General features: G+C 44.6%; 1 protein-coding gene across 4 annotated transcripts; it reads left to right on the top strand.

The window, feature by feature from the left end:
• The first annotated feature begins 329 nt into the window (after positions 1-329).
• Positions 330-18,456, top strand: LOC133398193 (gastrula zinc finger protein XlCGF57.1-like). 4 transcript variants are annotated; one of them, XM_061669793.1, is made up of 4 exons: positions 330-767; positions 5,721-7,883; positions 10,238-10,393; positions 16,522-18,456. In XM_061669793.1, the coding sequence occupies exons 3-4, from the start codon at positions 10,298-10,300 to the stop codon at positions 17,947-17,949; spliced, it is 1,524 nt and encodes a 507-aa protein (XP_061525777.1). In that variant the 5' UTR covers positions 330-767; positions 5,721-7,883; positions 10,238-10,297; the 3' UTR covers positions 17,950-18,456. The 4 variants fall into 4 exon arrangements, 3 of the variants coding, with proteins under 3 accessions (XP_061525777.1, XP_061525776.1, XP_061525778.1); XM_061669792.1 differs by lacking the exon at positions 10,238-10,393; XM_061669794.1 differs by lacking the exon at positions 10,238-10,393 and having other exon boundaries at positions 16,522-16,599.
• The last annotated feature ends 379 nt before the right edge of the window (positions 18,457-18,835 follow it).

Consider the following 18,835-nt stretch of genomic DNA (forward strand, 5'->3'; position numbering starts at 1 on the left):
ATGTTTATGATTATATTTCTTATGTATTTATTATTATTATTGAGATTGTTTTAAATATATATATATACATGATACCAATACCAATTGCACATATTACCATTTCATTTGTTGGGCAAGTTCGCCTTCAAACAATTTGAAAGAGCGTCTACCAGCATAGCTCGAACTTTATCTCTGCTTGTACAAGTGAAAGTCTTTATGTCCACACGTAAACTACAGCCCAAATTCCTTGTTAGATGAGTTTGCCGCAGTATATAATCATAATATTGTGATTGTCGTATGGCTTTTTCTCCATAGGGTCTGTTGCTTTAAATATTTCTGACGTGAAAGGGTTGTGGGTTAAAAAAAACATCTCTTCCCTTCGTAAAGGTTGGTCAGGAGAAACATTTGCTAAGAACCGAGGCACCTTTCCAAAGCATTTTTATCATTCGAACGAGCTCTCCTCCAAGTACTTTCGGGCCATGTCGCTCGGACAGGAAAAGAAAGTTCCTGATCGACGGAACGAGAATGAATCATCGTCGTGTTTCTCGGCCTAGCCTAGCTTAGCTTAGCTTAGCTTAGCTTAGCTTATCTTGCTAGCCGCCATCAAAGAGACGCGTTTGCGATCCCCAACACATCGCTAAGCGCGCGGACAAGAATGTGTACAAGAAAGACGGCGGAGCGCTTGGCAGAGCTTTGTGGGGCAGAAGACGACAACGACCAGCTTCGACGCGAAGTGCCGGATGCTGTTAGCGAGATGGAGCCTCGAGTTGTTGTGCAACACGGAGCAGGTTGGTTCACTCGTGCTTTCCCTTTTCAACAATATTCACGTGTTCAATTACAGCCACCGTATGATATGGTATTGAATATAACAACGAAACCCTTCAGCAATGTGTACGACACGGATCAGATGGTGTCCCCCTCATGATTAGGGTATGTGGACTCGGGACCGGATGCGGACTTGGAGCTCATAGAGCAATGAGTCTTTTAAAATGGGAATGACGCATGGTGATGAGTATGCGTTGGACACGTCATTCAAGAACTGCTTCAGCAACTTAAACAGAGGGGGGGAAACAAAACGGGCACACTGTTGCTGTCCTCACACAACCTTGCTGAAGGTCTTCAACCGGAAGAGGGTAGAGTCAAAATATTTACTCAAGTAAGAGTAACATCACTTAGGAAGTAAAACGTAGCGACCCAAATGGTTACTGACGTGGGAGTAAAAAAGGGAGTCCGTCCGGTGAGCACTAACTAAATGACACAGTCCAACAAGTATGACACCGGCTTATCCGATGAGCAAAGATGTTGCCGAAACGTGAAAGCGGCGGAGGATGTCCGCTCACGCTAGCTTTGGCGGAGTCATTCACTAGAGCAGGTGTTTTGTGTAGTTTCTTTCGATAGATTGCTCCACGTTAGTTAAATATGCATTAATATTCATGAATAATTAGGATGCAGTGGAGATAACCTTGCTAAAATTATTAGCATTTCATCATAGGGTGATTGGCAAAGACTAATGGGACTTACCTGATGAGCGTCTACACTGCTGTTCTTTGTCCTTCTGTAATTCTTCCCGGTCATAGCAGAAGTGACGGAATGTTCCCCCCCGGTCTCGTCCAGTCCTTTGATTTATCCATTAAGCAGGTCCCACAGGTGAACAAGGCTCATTGGGAACAGGTGGGTGCCATGATTGGGTAGAAAAGGAGCTTCCCTGAATTGCTCAGTCATTCACAAGCCAAGATGGGGCGAGGTTCACCTCTTTGCAAACAAGTGCGGGAGGAAATAGTCGAACAGTTTAAGGACAGCGTCAAAAACCGACATCAATGTGTAAAGGATGTCACCACAGGAACCTCAGGACCACTTCAGAAAACCAATGTCAGTAAATACAGTTCGGCGCTACAGCCGTTAGTGCAACTTAAAACTCTACTATGCAAAGCAAAAGCCATTTATCAACACCACCCAGAAACGCCACCGGCTTCTCTGCGCCCGAGCTCATCTGAGATGGACTGACGCAAAGTGGAAAAGTGTTCTGTGGTCCGACGAGTCCGCATTTCAAGTTGTTTTCGGAAATTGTGGACGTCGTGTCCTCTGCGCCAAAGAGAAAAAGAACCATCCAGACTGTTATGGACGCAAAGTTCAAAAACCAGCATCTGTGATGGTATGGGGCTGTGTTAGTGCCAATGGCATGGGTAACTTACACATCTGTGAAGACACCATTCATGCTGAAAGGTACATACAGGTTTTGGAGACACATATGCTGCCATCCAAGCCACATCTTTTTCATGGACGCCCCTGCTTATTTCAGCAAGACAATGCCAAACCACATTCTGCACGTCTTACAACAGCGTGGCTGTACATCAAGCAAGAATGGGAAATAATTCCACCGACAAAGCTGCAACAATGAGTGTCCTCAGTTCCCAAACGTTTATTGAATGTTGTTGAAAGAAAAGATGATGTAACACCGTGGTAAACATGATCGTCGGACTCGAAGCTGGGGAGTCTAACCTCCTAAACGTCGGACTCGAACCTTACCAATGGAAAGTGGGGCGAGCAATTTACCAATACCACTTAATACAAAGACAAGATTGTTTCAAATACAGTACACCATATCAAATTGTCCAGTTTGAAGGAATTCAAATTTTCTTGACCGTAATTCTTTGTTTGGAGGACAAGAGGTTCGTTTGGATCCTGAGGTGATTGGCGACAAGTTCCCTCCCCTCCATCCTATTTCTTTGGGTGGAGGCAGAACTCGTGTGTTGGTTCTGGATGATCAATCCCTCCCGGGGTCCATCTGGATCGGCGATCAATCCTAGAATCCCACTGCTGACGCCAACTGTTTTGGCAAATCTTTTTCTAACAGAATATGTATGGAAACAATCTTGTCTTTGTGGGTTTTTATTACAAGGAAAAAATACAAATCTTTGCAAAGAGAGGAAAAGGTGTAGGTCACCACGAGTTGTTACCCCTGACTGAAGAGCAAGTAAAAAATGCCTTTGTTATATGGAAGTGAGAGAGTCAGAGAAGAAAAGTAAAGGAAACAATGACCTTTGTCCAGTTGCACTCAAACTGAATGGGTACATGCAGCTAGTAGTCATAAGATGGCCGTAACACACGTACTGTAAGTACTGTACTGACGAAGAGCTATGGAACAATAATACATGTGAAGGTTGCATAAAAATAATAGAAGTAGTATGTGGTATATATCCTATCCATCCATTTTCTGAGCCGCTTCTCCTCAAAAGGGTCGCGCGCGTGCTGGAGCCCATCCCAGCTATCATCGAGCAGGGGGCGGGGTACACCCTGAACGGGTTGCCAACCAATCGCAGGGCAAATATAAACAAACAACCATTCACACTCACATTCACACCTACGGGCAATTTAGAGTCTCCAATTCATGCATGTTTTATAAACTTTGCCCTTCATCCTAGCAGAGACTCTTCTGTCACATAATACACCTGACACCTTCCTCCACCCGTTTCTTTACTTCCTGACCACGCTCACCATTGCTCTGGACGGTTGACCAAGTATCTAAAGTCCTCCGCCCTTGCTATCTCTTCCCCCACCACCCCTCTCATTCATGCACATATATGATCTTGTATTTTGGCTAATCTTCATTCCTCTCCTTTCCAGTGCATGCCTCCATCTTTCTAACTGTTCCTCCACCTGCTCCATGCTTTCACTGCAGGTCACAATGTCATCTGCAAACATCACGGTCCACGGGGATTCCAGTCTAACCTCATCTGTCAGCCTATCCATAACCACTGCAAACAGGAAGGGGCTCAGGGCTGATCCCTGATGCAGTCCCACCTCCACCTTAAATTCCTCTGTCACACCTACAGCACACCTCACCGCTGTTCTGCTGCCCTCGTACATGTCCTGTATTATTCTAACATACTTCTCTGCCACTCCGGACTTCCGCATGCAGTACCACAGTTCCTCTCTGGGTACTCGGTCATAGGCTTTCTCTAGATCTACAAAGACAATGTAGCTCCTTCTGACCTTCTCTGTACTTGTCCATCAACATCCTCAAGGCAAATAATGCATCTGTGGTACTCTTTCTAGGCATGAAACCATACTGTTGCTCGCAAATACTCACTTCTGTCCTGAGTCTAGCCTCCACGACTCTTTCCCATAACTTCATTGTGTGGTTCATCCACTTTATTCCGCTCTAGTTCCCACAGCTCTGCACATCACCCTTGTTCTTAAAAATGGGCACCAACACACTTTTCCTCCATTCCTCAGGCATCTTCTCACACGCTAGAATTCAATTGAACAAGCTGGTCAAAAACTCCACAGCCCCCTCTCCTAGATGCTTCCATACCTCCACCGGAATTTCATCAGGACCAACTGCCTTTCCATTTTTCATTCTCTTTAATGCCTTTCTAACTTTCTAACTCCCTTACTAATCATTGCCACTTCCTGGTCCACCAGGGTTAGGGTTAGGTTAGGTTGTGAGGTTCCACCACCAAGTCGCCTTCTCTCCTTTCCTGCCAGAAGATACACCAAGTACTCTCCTGCCTGCCTCTCTGATCACCTTGGCTGCAGCGGTCCAGTCTTCTGGAAGCTCCTCCCGTCCACCAAAAGCCTGTCTCACCTCTTCCCGAAAAGCTGCACGACACTCGTCCTGTCTCAGCTTCCACCACATGGTTCTCTTCTCTGCCTTTGTCTTTCTAATTTTCCTCCCCACCACCAGAGTCATATTACACACCACCATCCTATGCTCTCTAGCCACTCTCCCCCCTACCACTACCTTGCGGTCGGTAACCTCCTTCAGATGACATCGTCTGCACAAGATGTAATCCACCTGCGTGCTTCTACCTCCGCTCTTGTAGGTCACCCTATGTTCGTGCCTCTTCTGGAAAAAGGTGTTCACTATAGCCATTTGCATCCTTGTTGCAAAGTCTACCACCATCTGTCCCTCCAAGTTCCTTTCCTGGATGCTGTACTTACCCATCACTTCTTCATCACCCCTATTTCCTTCACCAACATGTCCATTACAATCTGCACCAATCACGACTCTCTGTCTGGGATGCTCAGAACTACTTTGTCGAGCTCCTTCCAGAATTTCTCTTTCACCTCTAGGTCCTCTAGGTCATTATACATGATACACATTATACACAACACCCTCAATTTCAAGTTTCAGCCTCATCAAGTTTTGACATTAATAAGTTTGCAGTATGTCGGTGTCATGGAGGGACATAGTTCAGAGGGAGGACGGCGAGACTGACGTAAAAAAGCTTGATAAGGATAATGGGATCAAGAATCTGTGGAATTGGCGGTGGCCTGAATTAAAGTCGGAAAGGAATACATTCACGAAAAATCCATTCTCAGAATCAGAATCATCTTTATTTATTGTGAACATATGTGCAATTGTGCCTCTGCATTTGACTTATTACAGTCGTGGACAAGCTCAACCTCTTGGCCACGACTGCCGAAATTATGTTTACAAGAGGCCACTGTCACACGTTTAAAAAACAAAAAAACAACAACAAAAATTCCAAACCATGAGTATGCAGGGGTCCACTATTACCATTATTGATACTTGTTTTTATCCACATTATTACTTAACACTTTGTCACATTTTATTGTTGTTGTTGACTTGCTTAATTTTAATATTTCCAATATATCAAACTCATCAGGCTTTCACATTAACCTTCAATATAAATCAAAACCCTAATACACAAAATTAAAGTAACATGAGAAAAGACTTAACAAACCATGTGCGTTTGTCTTCTTGTGTCATGCAGACATCGCTGAAGATCTTCGCCCTGAGCGGAAGGACCCAGAGCCCCCTCACATTAAAGAGGAAGTGGGAGAAGAGGAGGTCCCCCAAATCAAAGAGGAAGAGGAATTGGAGCCCATTTCGATTAAAAAAGAGGAGTGCCCCCACATCAAACAGGAAGAAGAGGAAGATATCGCAAAGTTTCCATCGACTGATGTCCCTTTGAAGATTGTTTATGAAGGTCAACGTGAGGAGAGGAGAGGAGCGCAGCCTCTTCGCAGCAGCAGTTCAAGTCAACACATGACAACAGAAGGTGATGGAGACCACTGTGGAGGATCACAAGCAGATGGCCTCTTACCTCCACTATCAGATAGTGATGACACAACAGCACACTCTTCTGACTATGATGATGATGAAAAACAGTCTGAAGATGATATGACATATTGCAATGACAACAAAGGATGGAAATGTTCTCAGTGTGGGAGAACTTGTGTTTATAAGAGCAATTTGAAACGACACATGAGAATACACACTGGAAAGAAGCCATTTGCCTGTTCAATTTGTGGCAAAGTAGTCTCTGAACAGGGAAACTTAAAAATATGCACAAAAACACACACTGGAGAGAACCCTCTTTCCTCCTCAGTTTTAGGTCCAAGCTTCTCTGTAAAGGGACACTTAAAAAGACACACAAGTGCACACGCTGGAGAGAAACCTTTTTCCTGCTCAGATTGTGGTCAAAGATTTTCTGTAAAGGGAAATTTAAAAATACACACAAGAACCCACACCGAAGAGAAATCGTTTTCCTGCTCAGTTTGTGGTCAAAAATTCTCTCATAAGAATTTGGTGAAGAGAGACGAGTGTGCTGGTGAGAATAGCAGTGGTCAAGAAGCCCATCCATCCATTTTCCGTGATGCTTCTCCTCACCAGGGTCGCGGGTATGCTGGAGCCTATCCCAGCTGACTATGGGTGAGAGTCGGGGTACACCCTGAACTGCTCGCCAGCCAATTACAGGGCATATACAGTCCCCTCCCAAAATACTCGAATGGCAAGGTCAATTCCTTTGTTCTTGTTGCATACTGAAGACATTTGGGTTTCAGATCAAAAGATGAACATGAAAAAAAGTAGAGAATTCAAGCTTTCATTTTATGGTATTTACAAACAGATGTGTTGAACAACTCAGGACAGAGCACCTTTTGTTTGAATCCACCCACGTTTCAAGTGAGCAAAAGTATTTGAACTTCAGACATGATTAAATAAGCCATCCATCCATTTTCAACACCACTTATCCTGGTTAGGGTAACCCTGACTACGGGTGAAAGCGGACTACACCCTGAACTGGTCGCTAGTCAGTCGCAAGGGCACATATAGACACGGACGACCATTCACAGTCACATTCGCACCGTCACTGAGTGGGAACTGAAGCCACCGTCTTTATTGATACTCACTTGTCTTTATTGATAAAACTCAGGATAGTAGCGCCAGAATGAATTCTGACGTCTACAAAACCATATAGTTTGGCAGTTTACAAAAAAATGGATCCAAACTAATTGGGAGAAGCTTCACCATGCAACAAGATAATGACGTTTAAAAAAACAAAAAAACAACAACAACACACTGCCAACACAACAAAGGACTTCATCGGTGGGGAAAAGCGGAAGGTCTGAGACTGGCCAAGTCAATCACCAGACCTTAAGTCTGAGGTCCTGAGCACTCTGGAGAAGGTTTTCATCCAGGATATCCCTGGACTTGGACATATTCATCTTTTCAAGCAGTCCTGTCCCTGGAGCTGAAAAACACCCCCACAGCATGATCCTGCCACCGCCATGCTTCACTGTTGTGGACTGTATTGGACAGGTGATGAGCAGTGCCTGGCTTTCTCCACACGTACCGCTTAGAATTAAGGCCAACAATTTCTATCTTGCCAAAGAATCATATATATATATATATATATATATATATATAAGAAAGCAAACGAAAGCATTGGACAAACCGCATGCATTGCTTAAAGTATTTTTGCAACAGTCTTCTTCTGTCACAGTCTGGTTTGGCGCTGCTACAAAAAAGGACAAACTCCGACTGCAACGCACAATCAAAACTGCTGAAAGGATTGTCGGTACTCCCCTACCCACCATTGAGGACTTGCATGCTGCCAGAACTACGACAAGGGCGTGCAAACTCCTTCCCTCAGGTAGGCGCTACCGATCAATGCAAACTAGAATCAGAATCAGAATCATCTTTATTTGCCAAGTATGTCCAAAACACACAAGGAATTTGTCTCCGGTAGTTGGAGCCGCTCTTGTACGACAACAGACAGTCAATTGACAGAGAACACTTTGGAGACATAAAGACATTGACAAAAAACAATTGTGCAAAAAGATGCAGAGTCCTCGAGCACTTAGAGCAGTTCGAATGACTAATATTGCAATAGTCCGGTGCAATGACCATTGTGCAAAGGGCGCCGAGACTTCAAGGAGTGGATGCGGTTTAAAGTGACGAGTCGTGCGATCATCTGGGACAGTGTCGATTGTGCAAATGTTGCAGATACTCCTCAGTCGGTGTGCAAATGGAGCAGATGCTACTCTGGCATGAGTGGCCAGAATATGCAAATAGTGCAGCATGGCGAGACAACTGCAGTGAGTGCACGAGTCATACATAATTGGCCCCACAGAAATGTGACAACGAACTCAAGTCAAAAAATTGCCAGCTTGTTGTCATGGAATTATAGGTTAGGTGTTTAAGAAGTTGATCGCAAGAGGGAAGAAGCTGTTGGAATGTCTACTAGTTCTAGTTTGCGCTGATCGGTAGCGCCTACCTGAGGGAAGGAGTTGGAAGAGCCGGTGACCGGGGTGCAGACGGTCCGAGAGGATTTTGCACGCCCTTGTCTTAGTTCTGGCAGCGTGCAAGTCCTCAATGGTGGGTAGGGGGGTACCGACAATCCTTCAGCAGTTTTGATTGTCCGTCGCAGTCGGAGTTTGTCCTTTTTTGTAGCAGCACCAAACCAGACTGTGACGGAAGAACACAGGACCGATTCGATGACCGCTGTGTAGAACCGTCTCAGCAGCTCCGGTGGCAGGCCGTGCTTTCTCAGAAGCCGCAGGAAGTACATCCTCTGCTGGGCCTTTTGATGACGGTCGCCCACTTCAGGTCCTGAGAGACTGTGATTCCCAGGAACTCGAAAGTCTCGACGGTTGACACAAGGCAGCTGGACAACGTGAGGGGCAGCTGTGGCGAAGGATGCCTCCTGAAGTCCACGATCATCTCTACCGTCTCGAGCGTGTTCAGCTCCAGGTCGTGTCGGCCGCACCGCAGCTCCGGCCGCTCCGCTTCCTGTCGATATGCAGACTCGTCACCGTCCTCGATGAGGCCGATGACAGTGGTGTCATCTGCAAACTTCAGGAGTTTGACAGTCGGGTTCGCTGAGGTGCAGACATTCCAACAGTTTCTTCCGTCTTGCGATCAACGTCTTAAACACCTGACCTGCAATTCCATTGCAACATGCTGGCAATTTTTTGACTTGAGTTCATTGTCACATTTCTGTGGGGCCAATTGTGTATTACTCGTGTATACCACTCATGCCAGAGTAGCATCTGCTCCATTTGCACACTGACTGAGGAGTATCTGCACCATTTGCACAATCGACTGAGTAGTATCTGCAACATTTGCACAATCGACATTGTCCCAGATGATCGCACGACTCGTCACTTTAAACCGCATCCACTCCTTGAAGTCTCTGCGGCCTTTGCGCAATGGTCATTGCACCGAACTATTGCAATATTAGTCATTCGAACTGCTCGAAGTGCGAGAGGAGTCTGCATCTTTTGGACAATTGTCAAAAAAAAAATAATAATAATGTACCGGCATTACCGGATGACTATTAACTCCTTATTGCTCAGTGACTGTTTTTTGTTTTTTGTCAATGTCTTTCTGTCTCCAAAGTGTTCTCTGTCAATTGACGGTCTGTTGTCATACTAGAGCGGCTCCAACAACCAACATGTTTTTGGACATACTTGGCAAAATAAAGATGATTCTGATTCTGACGATGCATGCATTTGAGTCGATTATTCAAGTATTTTGGGTTGGAGAAGTATTGCACAAACATACACGATTAAACGTGTTTTTTTTTCTTGGTCAGTTGATTTGTGTTTTATGCATATTCACGTTTGCTTTTTCTTTTTGTGTTACGTCGATTCACGTGTTCTAACGTGAATTTTATTTTGTAAAATTAATTGCGCTTACGGTTTCCGCTGCAGTTACGTTCCTTCCGGCCACATGTTTTTTCTTGTTTCTTTTTTACGTAACCGGCCGCTCCACTCGCTTCGATGCACTTCGCTAAATCTTCCCGAATTAGTAGCGAACGTGCCGAATTCTCGTCGAATCACGTTCATCACCACTTCGCTGAACGAAAACATAATTGATCGAATCATCGTGTCCGGTTTAAAAGTTACTCTCGGTGCACGTTGAAGCTTCTCGGCCTAGTTTAGCTTAGCTTAGCTTAGCTTGCTCACCGCTCACAAAGAGATGGCGCTTGTGATCACCAAGCAGAGATCAAGTCTCGTGTTGGTCGTGTGAAATTGTGTGGAAGAAGGACGCCGCAGTGCGAGGATGAATTTTGGGTACCAAAAGATGAGAACGAGCCACAAGTTCAACGACTGGACGCCGTTTGCAAGATGCAGCCTCGAGTTGAGTTACGCACAGCAGGTTGGTTCACTTCTCTCTCACTTGTTGAGGAAATACATTTTCATTTGACGAATATTCGTGTGTGTTTTTAACGGGCACCGTGTGACGTTCATATCCTATTAACATCCACTAATGTGTACTATGTAGTGAATACAAATGTTCAAAATAGATGGTTTTCATACAAAGAAACTGAGCCCTTGTTTGTTAAGTATTGGAAAAGGGTTAAGGATTTTATGCCACTTTTTATGTCGAAAAGTTGCCCAAATTTTGTGCCCTGAAATCCATGTAAATAATTGGGAAACGTGTGACCCAATGTATCGGTGGCTGGTATCAGCCGCCCTTGTGAGTAACTGCGGTCAAGGCAGCCGCCCCGAATTTTGTTCATACTGGGCATGACGGCAATAGGTCGCCAACTCGCGGCGAAAGCCGCCCTCCAAAGAAAAGCCACCCAATAATACGGACGTCAGTGCTCTTCGGTTAAGGAATGCAACCGGCAAAGTTCATTTGAATCTTGAGGTACATTAAAAAAATGTACTTTATTTGAGATCTTAGGTCAAAGAAATGGTCAATGGACTGCACTTTATATAGCGCTTTATCTCCGTCATCACAGTGGCCAAAGCGCTTGCCAAAGCCTCACATTCGTAAACCAATGGGCGACTGCTGCCGGGCCCGCTGGGAGCAAATTCGGGTTCAGCGTCTTGCCCAAGGACACTTCGACACGCGGGCAGCCGTAGCAAGGATTCGAACCTGCTCTACCTACTGAGCCAAAGCCACCCCAACGTAACCCCATTGGTATCGCAACACAAGTCCAGATCTGTGTGACAGACCACCGAGGACTCCACGAAAAGAGGTTTGATGAAGATCAGATATTGTATTTCCAAATAAAAATCTCTGAAAACTGCATATTTTGATGTCATTACCTCTGATTTGAAAAAATCTGTTAAATCTTTTTCATGAGATATCGCAACAGCGGTCCAGTTCTGGGGGACACGACACCTCCCCAGGTCTCCAACACAAGAGGTCCCATCCAAATCGGATTTGGCATTTCAAAATAAAAGTCCCCTGAAATCGGTATATTTCACTATCGCTACCACGGATTAAAAAACAAATAATAATAATCTGTGAGTTATCGCAACACCACCCCAGGTCTCCAACGAAAGAGGACTAAACTGCTGTTTGGTGCATAGGCACAAACAACAGCCACCCGAAGGCAGAGGGAGGCTCCCCTCTCGTCCGAAGAGGTGAACCCCAACGTGCAGGCGCCCGGCCGGGGAGCAATCGGTATACCCGCACCCGCTCGGCGCCTCTCACCCGTTGGCTACTCCACAGCGGAAGAGAGTCCAACCCCTCTCGAGAGGACTGGTACCGGAGCTCAAGCCGTGCGTGGAGGCGAGCCCGACTATATCTAGTCCGAACTTCTCGACGTCGGACACCAGCTCGGTGACATTCCACGTCCTCAGAGCCAGTTTCTGTAGCCGGGGATGGGATCGCCGAGGTCCCCGCCTTCGGCCACCGCCCGGCTCACACTGCACCCGAACCCGATGAGCCCCTCACCCGCGGGTGGTGAGCCCATGGGAAGGGGGGACCCCCGTCGCCCTTTCGGGCTCTGCCTTCGAGCCCCACCTCCAGGCGTGGCTCCGGAGGTGACCCAGGTCCGGCCAAGGGAAAACGTCTTCCTGAATTGCTTGTCATCATAGGGGTTTTTCGAGCTGTCCTTTGTCTGGTCCCTCACCGAGGACCTGTTTGCATAAAGCCCCAGACAACTTGGCTCCTAGGATCATTGGCACACACAAACCCCTCCACCACGATAAGGGTCAACAGCTCAAGGAGGGGCCAAATCTGATGTGGCATTTCAAAATAAACCCTACCCCCTGAAATATTCATATTTCACTGTCACTGCCACTGATTTAAAACATGAATTCAACAAATCTATGTCAATACTACTTCTTTGCCTCGAAATAAGGCTGGTATTGGTCCTATCCCGAGACCTGGTAACAGTACTCGCCCATCCCTACTGAACAACTTCAGTTTGGGTTCACTTTAATAACATAAACCTTCATCTCAATTTAATATAAAGAAAGAGTTGCAGGGCACATGTAAACAAACAACCATTCGCACTCACATTCACCATAATTAAAAAATGATGTACCGAATGATGATAACAAAAAGGAATGTCTCTTTTCCAGAATCTAAAAGGTCTCTTTCCCCAAACAGTTTGAAGTCATTGTACAACCTGACATTTTAGGCGTTTGAGAAGCCAAACCTAAAAGAAGATCGTTATTTGAATTTGTTGGGGGAAACGGAGCGAAATTCACCCAAGTAAACTGAAAATGCTGTTTTTAAATGGTGATCAAACTGCAAAGCATCAGAATGACTTAAAACGTCACTATAAAACAAGAAGAAGACTAGTCAATCGCCACCACATAGTTGTCGATCGTCACAGAATCCTATGAACACGTGACTTTGGACGCCGAAATCGAGGGACGTTTTCGTGTTTGTCAGAACCACAGAAAATCTGAAATGAATTGAAAAATTCAGAAACGAGGCGGTGCAGGGATTTTCCAACAACCTGATCTGAAAAGAAGAAATATTATCTTGCGCAAAACAATGGCAACATTTGATTTTGGGGGTCCTCTACTCAATTCACGTACCGGATTCCTGGCACAGCAAAATAGATGTTTTTTAGTTTGTAACATCATCAACATCACGTATCATTGAATTAGTCATTTTCCCAGAATCTAAAAGGTCTCTTTCCCCAAACAGTTTGAAGTCGTGGGACACGAAGAAAAGGAGCCCTGGTTTGCCGCCATCGGATCAGGATTGTAGATTTGATGCCACAAATCGGCCCAAATCTTCTTGGCCAGAAGTCGCTGTAAATCATTCGAAACCTTGACTGTCAAATGTCCAGATTTTAGATCTGATGAAAGGTTATTTTCTGATTTTGCAATAGCGTCCGCCAGAGTCCTCTCCTTTTCCGGGCCGGGTTGATTTGAGTTGATGGCCGCTTTCGGGCTACTGTCGAAAGGCTCAAATCAATGACGGCTTTCCCCCCGTGAACATTTGAATCCTGTTATCCCAGTTTTTAAGAAATGTAACCGTAATTTGATGACCTTTTTATTTTTATTTTGTTAACCGTAACAAAATAGTCACGTTTTTGTATCCTGATTCTGTAATGTTTCATGTATTCCATTTCCCCGGCAGTTGTAAACTAATGCAAGTCACGTACCTTTTTTTTTTTTTTTTTTTTTTTTTTTTTTATAAAAGCTTGCCGTCGACAACGACAAGTAGTGTAAGCGTGCGGACAACGGTAGAGGTGTGTACATTTCGACAGTACCCGTGGACAATACCTCAGCAAACTAATGCTTCTTCTCGAGCCCTAACAGCGTTGGTGCTGTCACTGTGCGACCAGCTCAAACAAATATATATAAACGCAGCCAGGTATGTCCCGAAGCTAACGCATCAATTGCCAGTTGAGCTAAGCTAGTAATCACGATGGAAAGTTCCAAAATTCCGTCGGCGCTAAGCAAGCAGTGTGATTGTTTAAAAAAAAAAAAAAAAAAAGGAATCGAATCGGTCCCGTACTGAACTGAATCGAATCGTATCGCTGCCGCACTGAACCGAATCATGTCGAAACGTTCTACCCTTAAAGATAGTGTTTTTGAATGTGTGTCTGGATACGTAATGTATCGAATCAGCCTCATGCCAGGGATTCCTGACCTCAGCGCACAGCAGAACAAACTTACAATACCATGCACACTTTCTCTTCGAGACTTGCGACTGCATCACAAACTCTGCTCCTCCAGCCAACAATACAGGCATACGAATGTATACAAAATTCAGAAATCATTAAGACACCGACATTGTAAAGATGAACGCATATTTAAACAACGAATGACTTTGGGACCTTTTTGACACGATTTGTCAAACTCCCCACAGCCACTCTGGGGGGAAAGAAACTTATCACTGTGCATTGCAGTACGTACGATGTGACTGTTGCACACGTACGTGGCGATGACCAGCTCGCAAATTCACTCTCTCGCGCGAGTGTGAAAAGACCTAAAAATGGCGGGCCTCATAAGCGCCTAAAGCGAGATTTCAAGACCTTTGTCAAGTGATTTCGGTACCAATTCGCAGTTACCTGGGATTCGATACCGCTACGCAAGGGTACCAATTTTTGCTACTTTTGTGTGTTTGTATGTGGTCATAAATAATTTGTTCCGAAAAAAAATCTCCCCAAAATTCTGTTTAACATTCACTTTTCAACATATTGTAGAAACTTTGACCAATATAGCAAAACACCGTCCCAAGTTTATAACAAATGAGCAAAAGAGAATGGCGTAAAAATAAAGGTACAAGATGGGGGCTTTTCCAGCAACTAGCGCAGGAACTTTGAGTTCCTGGTAACAGGAGTTTTCGCATAGCAAAAGGTTCCTGGAGCCTATGTGGTTTGTGTTTCCATCGCACTTAATAGTTCAGGGTAGCTGAAGCAAATGAGGTTGATGTCGCTCATTACTGACACCTACTGGATCTAAAAAAAAAAAAAAAGTGATGCGGGTATTTCAAGCTTTCCACGTCTTAATTAATTAATTTTAAAAGTTTTTGATACTTGTAAAACCTAACCTTTTATCCAGGTTAGGCAATTGACAGCTGATTCTCATTTGCAGTGCCAAACTGGTCGTAGACAGTCTTAGAGGTAGGGAGTTTTATTATATACAGGTACATATCAATAAATTAGACGATATTTATTCTATTCCATTGAGATGTGATACCTAAATAGATTGTGCAAAAGCCTGAAGCCTTACACAGTTCCACCGCACATTTGAGAACAATAAATCACATCTGCAGCCTTCGACATCTATTTATTCATTCAAAACGTTTTTCTAATATCTCGGCATTCAGGCAATTACATTTTCCGTCATGCAAGTTCACCAGCTTTAGAGAACATCCGCTCACATGCCTTTTATGGACCTTTTATTCCCCATGTGCTCTAATGTTATGTAATATTTCACTTATGATATCATATTGTACAATTTGTATTTGCTCCTGTTTTGCTTGTTTTACTCCGCTGTTTGTAGCCAGGTTGGCATTGAAAATACCTTCGCTGTATCCGGTTTAATAAAAAAATAAAAAAATACTTAGTCAGTTTTGAAAAACAGCATTGTGAAGTATAATCAGTGACACGGCACAAGCTTTTACACAGGATGCAGCGTTCCTATATATTGTGCGCCCCTCGCTCGAGTGGCGTTATAACACGCCGCACAGAATGTCTTTGCCGTGTCTGTTGGCTTGTTCTATGGGCAAAAGTACAGACGACAGTACTGAAAAGTACTGCGTGGGTTTCAGCCTCTACCTCTGTATCCGATGCTTTCCGCTAAGTCTTTCTCGAAACACGGCAGTTCGAAGTGATCAGCGCAGTTTGGAACGCTTGCTAGGCACCCACAGCCGACCACGCTTCTTCCCCTGTCGATCGGCTTTGCCTGTCCACTCGTCGAGTGTTGCTTTTTCACTTGGAAAGCCAAAAACAAAACAAAAACTCGCCACTGCCTGCACCATTTGTGCAACCGAAAGCCACACAATAAACCAGCATGAAGTCGCGCAATCATATGACAACAATATACAAGGATGGGAACAACAGCATGGAACAATAGCACCCACCGCCGAATGAACAGGCTGTTTGACTAGCGTTACGTCACAGCGCTGAAGACCGGAAGCGCCAAACTTTTACCCGACTCCAAGCAAAGCTGCAACCAGAAGGCTCCGCTCTTCTGCCCCCGCCGTGGTTTCAGGTCGCTACTGATCTCCCGTCATATGGATTACAAATCTGTTCTATCCGGATTGCGCTATGTCGGACTCCCCGGCTTCGTGGATTGATGCTGGTTTGTCGTGAAAGTGAGTGAACGGGCTTGAGTGAAGTCATCACGCTTTTTGTGGCATTGCTGCGTTCAAGTGCGCCATGGAAATGAGCCAACTCTTTCACCCCCGCTGCCTGCACAGTCACGAGGTCGCGCTTAGGTATTGAAACATAGTACTGTTTGGTTTTACGCATATCGTTACGCAGTAGTACTGACTGAATATGGTCTGTACGCAATTTAGTACCGATTCCTAAACAAATAAGATTTGACACGGGTTTGTCTTCTCATGTCTTGCAGACGTCAGGGAAAAACCTTGGCTCTGAGCGGCAGCAGCCGGAGCCCACTCGCATGAAAGAGGAAGAGGAGGACGAAGAGGTTCATCACATCAAAGAGGATGAGGACCAATTTCTTCACAATAAAGAGGAAGAGCAGGAGGAAACGGTCAAGGTTACGTTGACTGGTTTCCCTTTGAAGAGTGAAGAGGAAAAAGAAGGTCAAAGTGAGGAGAGCAGATGGGCGGAGACTACAAGCAGCAGCAGCAGCAGCAGCAGCTCAAGTCAACACATGAGAACAGAAGGTGATGGAGACCACTGTGGAGGATCACAAGCAGACGGCCTCTTAGCTCCACTGTCAGATAGTGACGACACAACATCACACTCTTCAGCAACTGATGATGAGGAACAGTCTGAAGGTCACACCGACAACAAACACTGGAAATGTTCTCAGTGTGGCAAAACCTTTGCTTATAAGTGTGCTTTGAAACAACACATGCGAATGCACACTGGTGAGAAACCTTTTGCCTGTTCAATTTGTGGCCAAAGATTCTCTCAGAAGGGAAACTTGAACATTCACAACAGAACACACACTGGTGAAAAACCATTTGCCTGCTCAGTTTGTGGCCAAAGATTTTCTGAGAAGGGAAGCTTAAAAAGTCACACAAGAAAACACACTGGTGAGAAACCATTTGCCTGCTCAGTTTGTGGCCAAAGATTCTCTGAGAAGGGAACCTTACAAAATCACACAAGAACACACACTGGGGAGAAACCATTTGCCTGCTCAGTTTGTGGCAAACAGTTCTCTGTAAAGGGACACTTAATAGTACACACAAGAACTCACACTGGTGAGAAACCATTTTTATGCTCAGTTTGCGGGCAAAGCTTCTTTCAGAGGGGAAATCTAAACAAACACTCGAGAACACACACTGGGGAGAAACCTTTTTCGTGCTCAGTTTGTGGTCAAAGATTCTCTGAGAAGGGAAACTTAAAAATTCACACAAGAACACACACTGGGGAGAAACCATTTGTCTGCTCAGTTTGTGGTCAAAGATTCTCTGAGAAGGGAACCTTAAAAATTCACACAAGAACACACACTGGGGATAAGCCATTTGCATGTTCATTTTGTGGCCAAAGATTCCCTCAGAAAGGAAACTTAAAAAGTCACACAACAACACACACTGGGGAGAAACCGTTTTCCTGTTCAGTTTGTGGTCAAAGATTCTCTAAGAAGGGAACCTTAGAAAGTCACACAAGAACACACACTGGGGAGAAACCGTTTTCTTGCTCAGTTTGCGGTCAAAGTTTCACTAAAAAGGGAACTTTAAAAGGTCACATAAGAACACACACGGGTGAGAAACCATTTGCCTGTGGAGATTGTGGTAAAAGATTTGCTCACCACCACCATGTTAAGACACATAAGTGTTTTGGTGCTCAAAGCGGTGATCAATGATTGTGTTCTATGGACCTTCTTAATGGTCTCCTGTGGATGCATGTTGAGAATTTACACTCGTAACACTTTGTCTAATGCACATGTGTCAAACTGCGAGATCCGGCCCGCCACATTTGATGTGGCCTGCAAAAGCAAATCAAAATTTCCGATTGTGTTCTCGTGTAATATTGTTGAGATATTGCATTTTTTTTTTTGTTGAAAAGAAATGTCCTGGTTGAAAAACAATGTTTTTATTGGCTTCTGAGTTGAAAAGGGTTTATTCATCAATTTGTTGTGTATACTGAATGTCATTAAATATGATCATTCATTGATATGAGCTGACAGTCAGAGCGTCCCGCCAAACAAAGTCATTACTGCGATGTGGCCCGTGACAAAAATGAGTTTGAAATCCCTGGTTTTTGTGATGTGCATTGCAGCCAATTTGGGGGGAAGGGGACGGTTAGCGAGAGGGTAGTGTTATATGTTGACCTGTGTATTTCCCCTTCCTGCCGAGAAGTTACTGTCAACTCCTAAAGTGTTGAATAAAGTTGACATTCTCTACTTTGCGGCTCCGTGCTGTGTGTTCTCAGTCTCTGACTCTGGACCAAACCGGTCAAAGGTGCTGGGGCAGCGTAACAACCGCAGTGGTGTGAAAAAGGGTTTGCCCCACCCTTTTTGTTTTTTTTTGCATGTTTATCACACGTCAATGTTTCCCATCATCAAACAAGTTTAAATATGACTCAGACAACTGAAGTCAACACAAAATGCAGTTTTAAAATCGTCGTTATTACTAAGGGAGAAAGAAAATACAAACTTACATGGCCGTGTGAAACATACATGTAAATGAGTCGTCTTTCGGCGAAATTCTTAAAATAGGCCATTTTCGGAAATCGTATCTATCCGATGA

This window comes from Phycodurus eques, unplaced genomic scaffold (genome assembly GCF_024500275.1).
Source record: "Phycodurus eques isolate BA_2022a unplaced genomic scaffold, UOR_Pequ_1.1 contig_25, whole genome shotgun sequence".
NCBI lineage: Eukaryota > Metazoa > Chordata > Actinopteri > Syngnathiformes > Syngnathidae > Phycodurus > Phycodurus eques.